The sequence below is a fragment of the Muntiacus reevesi genome, chromosome X (genome assembly GCF_963930625.1).
Source record: "Muntiacus reevesi chromosome X, mMunRee1.1, whole genome shotgun sequence".
NCBI classification, from domain to species: domain Eukaryota; kingdom Metazoa; phylum Chordata; class Mammalia; order Artiodactyla; family Cervidae; genus Muntiacus; species Muntiacus reevesi.
In genome coordinates this window covers 121372761-121385579 of record NC_089271.1, presented here as the reverse complement: position 1 = coordinate 121385579, position 12819 = coordinate 121372761, and the positions used below count along the sequence as shown (strand labels likewise).

At 48.4% G+C, this 12819-nt stretch overlaps 1 protein-coding gene across 4 annotated transcripts in view; it reads left to right on the top strand.

The window, feature by feature from the left end:
- Positions 1-12819, top strand: part of BCORL1 (BCL6 corepressor like 1) — a 61585-nt gene that overhangs the window by 27679 nt on the left and 21087 nt on the right. For 3 of the 4 annotated variants that reach the window (XM_065916084.1, XM_065916085.1, XM_065916086.1), the window contains 4 exons: positions 3632-3797; positions 5061-5141; positions 7228-7617; positions 11618-11841. In XM_065916084.1, the coding sequence (XP_065772156.1) occupies positions 3632-3797; positions 5061-5141; positions 7228-7617; positions 11618-11841 (861 nt within the window). The remainder of the gene's footprint in view (positions 1-3631; positions 3798-5060; positions 5142-7227; positions 7618-11617; positions 11842-12819) is intronic. The other variant, XM_065916088.1, reaches the window with a different exon arrangement.

Sequence of the window (12819 nt, the reverse complement as noted above, 5' to 3'; positions counted from 1 at the left end):
CCCTTAACCAAGGCACATTCTCCATATAGGATGTTTTAGTGTGGTGGGGGTGGGGTTTGCATTTTGTAGGATGTGGGAAATGATCCCTGTAGCTGAGGAAGCCATTGTCCCAGATGAAGATGGAAAGCGGAAGAGTACGATACGATACAGGGAGGGAAATTAATAATAGGCCCTTTGCTGCATAGCCATTCTTCCCTTTCCAAGATAACTAATGGCTTTGAGAATTTGGGACCCAGGGAGGGAAGGGGCCCTTGACAGGGTTGCTCCCTGCACCACTGGGTAAACCTGCTTAGGATTAGCTTGGAGTTTTGTGGGGCCAGAGCCAATTCAGCTTCTGGGCTCATCCACCAGTTTCCTATCCCCCTAATGCTTGGGGTGGCAGCTTTGGGTTTCAGTCCCTTGGAGATTTGATGTCCAAGGCATCTGGATCTGGGTTCTTAATAGGCTAAGGAGGATGGCAGGGTTCTAGGCAGACAGCGGGGCTAAGAGGACTTGACCTGAATCCAGTGTTCCTCTAAAAAGTATCTGAAGGCCACTAGTTATCAAGGAGATTCTAGAAGCAGTTGAGGATAGGGCTTATTAAAGATATGGAGCAATTTGAGGTTATGTCAACAAGTCTTCAAATTGGATGTTGAATAGATTTCTAGCTAGAGCACCGTGAATTTGTCTGTGCAGAAGTTCTTAGTTTTGTTGTTGTTGTTGGACCGTAGAGCACTTTGAGAAGCTAATGAGAGCTGCAGACCCTGTCCTCAGAAACATGACCTCATGTTGCTGATAATTTCAAGGGGCTCAAAGACCCAACCCACGCCCCAAAGCTCACCCATGGACTCCAGGTTAAGAACCCTGGGGATAGAGTTGGGTGGGTTTTTCTCACCCAGTGATGATGTATACTGGCCAGAATGGGCAAATTGATAGAGACAGGACATAGATGAGTGGTTGCCTAAGGATGGAGAGAACGAGGACCTGGAGACGGCTTAATGAGTCCAGGGTTTCCATTTGGGGTGAGGAAAGAACTTTTGGAACTAGGTAGTGATGATCCTTACGCATGTTTGTGACTATACTAAAAACAGTTGAATTGCAAACATTACAAGCATATGATATATCTCAATAAATTATGTCAACAAAGCTGTTGTTAAAAAATTATTAAATGAAGTGATATGTGTTGATGCTTAGAACAGTGCCTGGCAGATAAGTGCTCAGAAAGTGTTGGTGGCTGCTATTGATATTGTTTGTATTACAAATAGGTTAGATGTGATCCCCGCCCTCCTGGAACTTTTGTCTCGCAGGTGACTCACTGGCAGACAGGCACCACCCCTTCCTATATAAGATGAAGAGTTCACGGGGCCCACTGACAGATGCAGAGGGCAGGGAATAAAGTTACAGGGTCAGGAACCTTGAAGCAGCCCTTGGCAACTGCCTGTAATGAGTTAGTAAATGTCTATTTTTCTGGAAAGCAAATATCTTGGCTCTTTCTTTTCTTGCGTTCCATCTTCCTGAGGAAGAAACCATTGATTAGCAAAACTAAAATCAGGAGTCAGTTCAAAGCAGCCCCTTTCAGGGTATGGCCAAGAATCAGAATAGTCTCTGGAGTGTATATAGAAGTAGGAATATGATGTTAAGTGTGTGAAACTTATACAATGTTATAAACCAATGTGACCTAAAAAAAAAGAAATAAAAAAGTTTTTTCAAAAAGAAATGCAGTCTCCTGTCTCCTACACCTCCTGCCCCAAGGCCTGGAGACTCTTGAAGGACCTCTGAATCATCAGCAAAGAAAGTTCTCCTTCAGTCTGGTGCTGGTGGTCTCCTCATCATTTGGAAAATTTTTTAGAAAACCCTTCAACACTCTGTTGACTAGAACTTTCATTGTACATGGTCTCCTACCATCTAAACTTCTTGCCTAAGTTGAAGTGTGCCCTTGCAGAACATGCAGACAGGAATCCCGTCTAGATGTTCTGTTCTACTTGTTTTTGTCTTATCTTAGGAAGTAAAGGTTAATGATCTGTACTTGAAAGAGCCAGCTAAAAATGATATACAGAAATAAATAGGACATGTTCAAATTGATGTGCATTGAACTTTATTCCCCATGACCTGAAGGAGTTGTTTTCTGACTATACCTGAAGGGCACACTTGAAGCAGCAGGTGCCCATTTTCTTTCCTCCCCATGTCTTTCTTTCTCCTAACACTTTGGTTTGTAGGAACTCACATCAAGTGAAGGGAGAAACTGAACTCTAATTTCCAGCTCAGCCCTCCACTGGGTAAGAAACAGGAGGAGTTGATGGGATAGCAGGATTCCCTGGACTTTGACGGGGAATGGTGACTTTGTGGTGTCCCCCTGCCAACCTTTGCTGGAAGATGCTCCATTAGTAGAATATCTGCTATCCCCTTAGCTGGAGCTGGACCGTGATAACCTTCTAGAAAGTGGTGTGCAGGTCTGCTGAAGGGGAAAACCACTCTACCTTTCTTCCTTGTGTCATTGTTAAAATGGTTTGCTTATTCCACACTCCCTGGACACTACAATACTGAAAGTCCCTCTCTTGCCATATTTCTTGCTGCATGGCGTGGAGAGATCTCAGAGCTTGTGAGAATATGTGACTGCTAGGCTCAGAGTATCCTGACAGTGCATAAGCACAACCATTGTGACTGTCCCAGGCGCCAGGCAGTAGGTCTGAGTGGAGCCAAGCACGGTCAGTGGAGACACAAGGACAGAAGGAAGAAGAGGAGAGGAGCGAGAACGGAGGTGAGGCCTGCCCTGGGTTCTAGGAGCCCTGGGTCTTGGTCCCAGCTTGACCATTTACTCACCACAGGCACACACCAGCTAACTTGCAGGCTGGCCTGGTTCCTGGTGGCCCCTGAGGCAGGTGGACGCCTTGGGCTGCATTGCCCTGGACAAATCATGTACACTCTTACCCTGGAGGCTCAGTTTCCTCGTCTCTTCACCAAGGGTGATTATTAGCTTTTCCTCGCAGGGTTGTTAAGAATAATAGATTGAATGGTAGAGAGAGTGTTTGGAAAAGGTGAAAGGGCCACAAAGTGTAAGGGGGCATTGTTGAAAATGCCTGAGCCTTTTCAGTGTCTTTCCTAAGTACGGGGAGATTGGAATGGCTCCCGGGGCAGACTTTTCTTCTTGCCTTAGTGGAATCTTTTCTCTAGTAGTAATTTATACATGAAAATATATAATTTTTCTTGAATTGGCCCATGCGAGAATTATTTTCAGTTGTTGGTGTTGATACTATTCACAGTGAAGTTATTTGAACAATGTAGTCACCCAACTTGCAGAAGAGGCATTTTTGTTTTCTGTCGGTCTCTCTGTTGCTGTTCGGATAGAGTATGGGGCCTGACTTTGCACCTTTTCAAATGACTTTGGGTGTTTATTCGGCTTGTGAATGCGGACTCTGTGGACCTGTTTAAAATAATGGGATATGGATGTCTATGGGGATTAGCTAGGGCACTGGATTGGGTCCAAAAAGCCTCTGTAGCCCACTGTGGAAGGCAGCGGGCTGCCCCTTCCCCCAGCCCATGCCTGGGCAGCTTGTGTCCGTGTTTCAGAATCAGGGCACAGGGCTCAACGTTAAGAGAACATTCTTAAGATGGGAAGCTGACCTTGGACCTGACTCTATCTACCTCTCCACAGTGCCGGAAGCCACCTAGTGACGCCCAGGAACCCACCAAGAAAAGCCCCAGGGGGGCTTCAGATTCAGGAAAAGAGCACAATGGAGTCAGGGTAAAGCACAAGCACCGGAAGCCAACAAAGCCGGAGTCCCAGTCTCCAGGAAAACGAGCAGACGGCCATGAGGACGGTAGGCCCGGCGTGTGTCCTGGCCCTCTCTCTGGGATGCAGGGGCATCCCTATGGCAGGTTGGGGCGGGGAGGAGGGCCTCTGACACTGACCAGGAAAGTGGGACTTGCTCACGAGAGGAGGGAGAGATCATTAACACCTCTGAAAGTGGAAGGAGAAGAGAGACAGGAGTAGGGCTGCTCACCCTGTTGCTGGAGTAAGGCACTCTCTGAAGTGGTGCTTTTCAGACACACAAGAGTCAGTCCGACCCCAGAGGAGCCAGCCTATTAGCTGTGGTGGGTCTAGGCCAAGAGAAGAAATGGCTTTAATGAGGATTGAGGCCGAAGGGAGATTATTTACACTGTTTCTCTACCTTTGGTATATCTGGAAACTCCCGTTATAAAGGTTAAAAAATTAACTAGCTAGCATGGCTAGAGAAATCCTAAACCCTTATTATTTGGGGACGTACAGGATGTTTGGGGCAGGGAGGTGTGTACGTAATCCACGTGCTCCGCCAGTGATAGTTCCATGGCACCCTCTGCAGAGAGAAGCCCGCATATTCCGGCCCATAGTAGCTTGTGTTCACAGCCTTCCTGTCTGAGAGGGCCTGCCCGTTTTAGTCTCTTCTTAAATAGCAGCTTTCTGCCATCCGCCGCGTCCTGCTCCCATCTTCCTGCCTTGCTCAGTCCCTCAAGATCCCTTTCCTGGGACCTACTGCAGCTCAGTTGGAATTTTGTGGTGGTGCAGCAGCCTCACAGTCGTTCAGGCAGCCAGGCCTTCCACTCTATGGTGTGCCAGCCCATTGATGCCATGCACTGCTTTTTTTTGGTGTCAGCCAAAATGACCCAACTCCCAGTTTTCAAAAAGCACCAGGAAAAGCTCCTTTTCTAAAAGAGATACTTAAATGGTAGCAGCATGTATGTGTGCTCAGTCATGTCCAACTCTTTGCAACCCCATGGACTATAACCCACCAGGCTTCTCTGTCCATGGGATTCTTCAGGCAAGAATACTGAGTGGGTTGCCATTTCCTTCTCCAGGGGATCTTCCTGACCCAGGGATCAAACCCACATCTCCTCTATTGGCAGATGGATTTTTTACCACTGAGCCACCAGGGAAGCGCTGATAGCGGCATAGGGGGAGCTAATAAATGTAATGCAGGCAGAACACAAACCCTCCCTTGAGCTTTCCATCTGAGCCTTTCAGGGCAAGGGTGGGGGGCTTTCCTGTGCTGAGACTCTGATCGTGATATTTCTGCCTTCTGCCCTGAAACCGCACACCACTCCAGGTTCCTTAGAGAAGAAAGCAAAGAGCAGTTTCCGTGACTTCATCCCCGTGGTCCTCAGCACCCGGACACGCAGTCAGTCTGGTGAGTCTGAGGCTGAGGCCCATCTTGTTACTTCTCCGCAGACAGGTAGAAATCTGGTGGAGCCATTTTGCCATTGGCCTAAGTGGAGAGGTGAGAATTTCATTCATTGTGCCAAGATGCCCAGCTCCCTGCAGAGACAAGAGAGCCTAGGGTAGGAGCTGGGTCGTTTCCCACAATTTTAGGATGATTTGCTTAGCTTTTCAGAACAGGGATTTGACACCTCTTATTGGCAGCCAGTGGTGGAAAGAGGAAAAGCCTGTGCCACTCAGGAAAACTGGTTCTACTCCAGGCCTTGGCATCTCTTGATTATTGGGGCCAGTTACCGGCACAGACATTTTAATCTTTGGGCCTCTCTCCTCTTGCTCCATGTGACAAGCATCATCAAAATCGGAAACAGTCATTGAGTTTTCAGGGCCAGCAGAATCACACTTGGTCCCCTGAATTTGTGCTAGTCAACCTCCAGTGTCTAAGAAAGGATGGTTCTTGCCAGGCGCTCTTCTTGTCTGCTAGCCTCCAAGTTGGTACTTAGCGCTAGAAATGGTTGCCTGGGTTCACCCAGATATCCAGGCAAAGTGAATGGAATGGGGAAGCAGGGCACAGTGTAAACTCAGTTATCTGACATTCTATTAATGAGCACCTCAGCACACGGAGAGCACGGTGGTAATTGGGGCTCGTAATGACAGCCTGGAGCCCTCGACAAATCCTGAAGTGTCCTCTGAGTCATCAAAGAGCCATTACATTAGAGCCATTGCCATTTTAGTGTTAAACACAGCATAGTATATTTGGTTCTTTAGAAACTGGTGATCCCTGGGTGATCTCTATGGTGATTCGTATTAACCAGAATATTAGATTAACTAGAACACTGCGTTCCCTGCCTGGTCTGTATAATGGAAAGTTTGCTGGACATTTGCTGTCTTTAAGTGGTCTGACTGAGGGACTTGAAGCTTTGGTCCAGTGCCACTCTGTTTGCCTCGAACCATTTCTTCTCTCTCTTATCTTTTTTTTTGGCTGCTCCATGTGGTTCCCCAACCAGGGGTTGAACCAAGGCCCTCGGCAGTGAGAGCTTGGAGTCCTAACCACTGGACCACCTGGGAATTCCCTCGAACCATTTCTCTTCTGCTGACCTCACTCGGGTTTGGGGATTGCCGAGTTAATAGCCGGGTCTTAAGAGAAAACTGGTGGTGTCTCAGAGCCGCTTCCAAGGACGACGTCAGATCTCCTAGAGCGCTGAGCCGGGCCAACTTAGGACTGTGCTTGTTGTCAGCAGAGTTGAGGGTAGGAGTGGGGAGGAAAATGGCCTCTCGGCCAGTGGCAGAAGAGGGCAGGAAAGGTCCCATCGTCCTGGGGTGGTGGTGAGAGGAGAGGAAGTGCCTGCCCAGCGGTGAGGCACAGCTGCAGCGGGGTGGGGGGTGGAGCTGGGGAGAGAGCTCCACCCCTGGACTCGTGGCCGCTCAATAGAAGGTGGGGTCAATGTAAGGGAAGAGGGCCTGGCTCAGGAACATTTGGGCGGGCCTAAGCCAGGCTGTCACAGGAAAGGGGCTCCTTGCTTCACTTTTCCTGAGAGCCTTCGGAGACAACTCAACTTGCGCAGGGTGGATCTTTCAGCAAGTTTGGGGGTCACATAGTGAGCAGGGGTGGGGTTCCATGTCAGTCTGCCCTCCCTTACCCTCTACTAAACCCTGTGACCCTCTCCTGCCCCTCATACAACTCTTGGCACCTCGTGAGCACTAAGTAAGAGTTTGTGGAATGAATGAAAGTGGCAGGGCAGTACAGATGAGGAAGGGTGTGTGGTTTGGATACTCGACAGTTGTGTAATTATTGGACTCTGTAAAGTGCTTTGGAGTGAATTATCTCATTTGAGCCTCAGAACAGTCCTGTGAGGTCAGTAAGGCTCAGAACAGTATTCTCAATTTATAGATAAGGAGACAGAAATGAGGGAACTTTCACAGAGCATACAGCCAATAACTGGCAGAGCCTGAACTCAAACCCAGACCTGCTAGCTCCTAATCCAGGGCACTTGCTTCGACACCATACTCTTAGTCCGTTGAAGAGATGCGTGACCATCCTCTGTACATCCCACCCGCAGGAAGCATCTGTAGCTCCTTTGCTGGTATGGCAGACAGTGACATGGGATGCCAGGAAGTCTTCCCCACAGAGGAGGAAGAGGAAGTAACTCCCACCCCGGCCAAGCGTCGAAAGGTGAGAAAGACCCAGCGGGACACCCAGTATCGCAGCCACCATGCCCAAGACAAGACCCTGCTGAGCCAGGGCCGCAGGCACCTATGGCGAGCCCGAGAGATGCCCTGGAGAACAGAAGCTGCCCGGCAAATGTGGGACACCAACGAGGAGGAGGAGGAAGACGAGGAGGAGGGCCTGGTGAAGAGGAAGAAACGGAGACGGCAGAAGAGCCGAAAATACCAGACTGGGGAGTACCTGACGGAGCAGGAGGAAGAGCAGCGGCGGAAAGGGAGAGCAGGTAAGGTTGGCCAGGGGCTGCTGCCCCAGGCAGCTGCTGTCACCCGTTCCCAAACCACAGTGACTCTGGCTTCTGGGGACCCTCAGGCATCATGGGTACTCCCACCCCTGCCTCCTCTCCTCCCGCCAAAGGCCTCTGCACCCAGAGAAACCTGGTGCTATGAGCGCCAGCTGCCAGAGGGGGTCACTCAACTGCAATCCCAAGGTCTTGGTTTGGGGTTGAGATTGAATGAGTTCCCACTGACCTTCAGGTGAGCTGAGGACATGTATGCCCAAGCCCTCCAGTTTTATGTGTGTGTGTGTGTGTGTGTGTGTGTGTGTGTGTGTGTGTGTGTGTGTATATCTGAACGTGTGGGCACAGCCACAGTGATGTCCTTGGTTACCAGGCAGTTCTCTGTTTGGCTTGAGGGAGTCGGGTCTCAGAGGTTGGGTTTTCTCTCCTAGAATCCTAGGTTCGAAAAGAAAGAGGGCATTGGCTGCCTTTCCTGGGATGCCCCCAGCCCCTAAAGTTAAAAAGAAGTACAATGGTTTCCTCAACCCAACATAACAAGTTCAAGTAGAAGCAGGCACAACTTGGCTTTCTTGGTTAAAGCCACAAAGGTTATTGAGGCAGAGTGAAGCTTTGACATGACCCGAGGTGGCATCATTTTTGTTGGACCTGAGCTGGAAAAGTGGGCAGCCCGAGGAGAGCCCCAGGCTCTCTTTGGCCATGTCAGATGCTATGATACGCAATCACGGAGGCACAGACTGTCACCAAGGCCGATATCAGTTTGTTCTGTTAAGTGCTCTTCAGGCCCATTCCTGTAGTGGATTTCTAGATGAGTGAAAAGCACATCCCTGGGTTCAGTGAAAACACTTCTGTCTTTCACTTTCTTTCTCTGACCTCTGCCCTTGAATCAACAATTGATTGTCTCCTATAACGTATTCGTCCTGAACTGCTAGTAAATATCTGCGATCTTGTTATTAGCGAAGACTGAACAACCATGTTGGAGTGGGTAGTATATTCTGGGTTTGCTATAATGCCAGGAAGGCTAACCCTCATCTCTGGCCCTGTTTAAGCAGAGATGTATATTATATCTATCCCCACACTTAGGAGAGTAATTGAGTCAGTTTTTGTCAACCATATGAGAGTGGGGATGACTTTCCCATTTTTCTGCTAGAGCCATGATGGATTGGTCAGGAGTGAGTTGTCAAGCAGTTGGCCTTAGCCACTTGTGTTAGGATAAAGAGGAGCTTTTGTATCACCACTTCCCTGGGACCCAGACAGTAAAAGCATCTGCCTACAATGTGGGAGACCCAGGTTCAATCCCTCAGTCGGGAAGATCCCCTGGAGAAGGAAATGGCAACCTACTCCAGTAGTCTTGCCTGAAAAATCCCATGGACGGAGAAGCCTGGTAGGCTACAATCCACGGGGTCACAAAGAGTTGGACATGACTGAGCAACTTCACTTCACTTTTGTATCACCACAGCACTCTTGACAGCTTCAACATAACCACCTCTAGGAGCACGGGAGCGCCTCTCAGCAAGGCATCCTGCTGGTTGTGGGGTCACCTCCAGTGTTTGGAAACACTGGATCATTCTCCCTCTGTGTGTGTGTCTACGGGTTTTGAGTTAAGTCTATTGGCTTTGGCCTACGATCTTCTCCAGATCTGATGCTAACTCTTCTTGAAGGAATTGCCTGGCAAACATCTCTCTTCTCCAGAAGCTCCAATTCCTCCTATTACTACCCTCTTTCAGGTTGACATTAGAGAGTCAGGCAGAGACCAAACTAGACCAGACAACTCCCATGTGAGCCTCATGATCTTTCTTTTCATCCTGGGCTTGGGTCTCTCCTTGATTTGCAGAGGGGATAAGAAGAACCATTGCCACTCACATACCTGCTACTTTCACTCCCTGTTCCCTTTGGTGCTACCATGAGGGTGCTCCACCAGTGTCGAATAAACTCCAGAGTCTACCCTGCCCTGAGTACATGGGGAAGGGGCTGCTGCTTTTCCTGCAGCATTGAATGCTGTAATATGGCTTCCCCATGTTTCCTGAGGTCCTCACAAGACTCGCTTCTGTTCCTTCCTCTTTTGCCTGAGCCCAAACTGGTTGCATTAAAAGGCCTGGTTGATAATGTGCTGGCTTGACATGCTATTAGAAGCCATTCAGCACAGCAGTTCTTTTTTTTTTTTTTAATTTATTTCAATTGGAGGCTAAGTACTTTACAATATTGTGGTGGTTTTTGCCATACATTGACATGAATCTGCCACAGGTGTACATGTATTCCCCATCCTGAACCCCCCTCCCACCTCCCTCCCCATCCCATCCCTCTGGGTCATCCCAGTGTACCAGCCCTGAACACCCTGTCTCATGCATCGAACCTGGACTGGCGATCTATTTCACATATGATAATATACATGTTTCAATGCTATTCTCTCAAATCATCTCACTCTTGCCTTCTCCCACAGAGTCCAAAAGTCTGTTCTTTAAATCTGTGTCTCTTTTGCTGTCTCACATATAGGGTCATCATTACCATCTTTCTAAATTCCGTATATATGTGTTAATATACTGTATTGGTGTTTTTCTTTCTTACTTCGCTCTGTATAATAGGCTCCAGTTTCATCCACCTCATTAGAACTGATTCAAATGCATTCTTTTTAATAGCTGAGTAACATTCCATTGTGTATATGTACCACAGCTTTCTTATCCATTCATCTGCCAATGGACATCTAGGTTGCTTCCGTGTCCTGGCTATTGTAAACATCTGCACAGCAGTTCTTAGGCAGAGGTGGGGACCCACTGGTGGACTAGGGAGAGTTGGGAGGATGGGGGGGCTGTGACAACTGGCCTTTTGAGAGCTGTGTGTAACCTGTGGAGAATTCCTCATGCTGTGACATTGGCTCCTCCATCTAGATCTGCCCTTGGCAATGTCACATGTAAGAGAAGCCAAGGTCAAGGGAGGTGGGTTGAGAACTCTTGGATCTTGCACAACCCCCTCATTTCACAACTTGGAGAAACTGAGGCTGCAGTTACTTCAGAGACATACTGATCTTTCACTGTTCACTAGGCATGGTGGCCAGTCCTGGTGGGAAGATAAAGACTACATGGGCATGATCCTGTCTAAAAGCTTACACTTAAATAACACAGTAATGATGCCTTACATTTTATAAAAGAGTGGTGTGGATTCTATCCTCCTCATTTTACAGACGTGGAAACTAGGCTCCGGGAGATTATGACCTGCCCTCAGCAACCACACAGCTAGTGGCCATGCCATGTAACAGTCATGTTAAGAGATAAGGATCAACTCAATCTGTCCCGCCCCACCCCATGGGGCTTAGGATTGACCCTGCTGGATGAAGCTCTTGGTAATGGAGTTCCCAGCAGGCCCTTTGGAAATTGGAATGTGCTCTGTTCAGCGAGCTATGACTAGAATTAGAGATGTTGCTCAGTGTGTCCCAGTGACTTGATTTCCAGCTACGGAGGGCAGCAGGTTTCTGTGGCTGCCCCTCAGTTAAGTTGACCCATGGCAACTTCTGGTTTCAGGGAGTTTCTGTGACACTTTGATCTTTGTGTGCCTGGAGAGAGACCAACAGGGCAGACAGGCAGGTAGAGCTAAGGCTGTGAGGGACACCTTCTCCCATTTACTCGCCCCTAGTATACTACATGCTTCACTTCAGCAGAGCTGCTAGCTTTGTTTCATATTGGAGTGGAGAAAGAGACAAACGGGGGAAGTGCTGGGAAAGTTTTGATTTCCTTTTAAACTGACCCTCATCTTTGGGACAGCCAGATGGGCTGCCCCCTGCTAGCAGGGCTGGGAGTTGTCTTCTGCTTGGAGGGGAGGGATATTTGATGTGGAAGCACAGTGTCTGTTCGAGAAGCATCTAGTGGAATAGGCAGCCCCGCACCAGATACTGGTAGGGAATAGTTACACTTCTAATCCCCAAAGTCCTCTGATTCAGCTTAGAGGAAGGTGTTGCTTTTCTGTGTGCCATTTCCCTGACATCCATTCTTTCCTGCAGATTTAAAGGCCCGTAAGCAGAAGACTTCCTCCCAGAGCCCAGAGCACCGCCTCCGGAACAGGAACCTCCTCTTGCCCAACAAAGCCCAGGGGATCTCAGATTCACCAAATGGTTTCCTCCCAAATAACCTTGAGGAGCCAGCCTGCCTTGAAAATTCAGAAAAGCCATCAGGAAAACGAAAGTGCAAGACCAAGCACATGGTGACGGTCTCAGAAGATGCAAAGGTATGTTATCAGCCAGGGAAGTTGGGGGTAGAGACTGGGCTAGGGTGGCATGTTTCCCATAAGCTCCTTGAGGAATAGTCTTCTGAGTGAGTGAGTAAGTGCATGAACAGAAAAAGTGAAAGTGTGAGTCACTCAGTCATGTGCAACTCTTTGCGACCCCATGGTCTATAGCCCACCAGGCTCCTCTGTCCATGGGATTCTCCAGACAAGAATACTGGAGTGGGTTGCCATGCCCTCCTCCAGGGGATCTTCCCGACCCAGAGATCGAACCCAGGTCTCCCACATTGCAGGTGGATTCTTTAATGTCTGAGCCACCAGGGAAGTCCAAGTTGAGTGCATGGGGGGATTGAATTAACTCATATATATTACAGTGTTTTAAACTAATTCTAGAAGGGTTGGGCTGTGGGTTTGAAGAATGGGAACTGAAATCAGAGCTAATAATAAGCATCTACAAACTGTAGGGTTTGGCCCAGGATGAATTTGCCTCAGCAATCCTTGGATCTCCTTAGAGTTAGGGAAGAGTTAAAGAATATGGCAGAATGTTAGCCTGAATAGCTTGTTAACATCCAATCAAGAAGCTTTTGTCTGGGCTCAACTCACTGGAAACCAATCAGAGAGCTTTCTGAGTCAATCAAGGTAGAAAACAATTTGTAGAAGCAAGGATGTTGATGTCCAGACAAAGGTTGCCTGAGGGTGGGGCTGAAGCAGTTCCACTTGGACTGGTCATAGCTATACTTTCCCAACCCCACTCCTCAGTTTCTGTGCTTCTCATGAGTGCCTACTGATCCATAGCCAAGCAAGGGCACTAGAACCCCTGTTCAGAACTGATGTCTCTTTGGGTTCTGATGTTCATGGCATTGGTGTTCAGTTCCACACTGTACAGTTGAAAAAAAGAACATCACACAATCCTCTTCCTGGAGGTGCAAGGATGTTTGAGAGATGCAAGGCTCAGATTCAAATGTATGCCTATAATATATG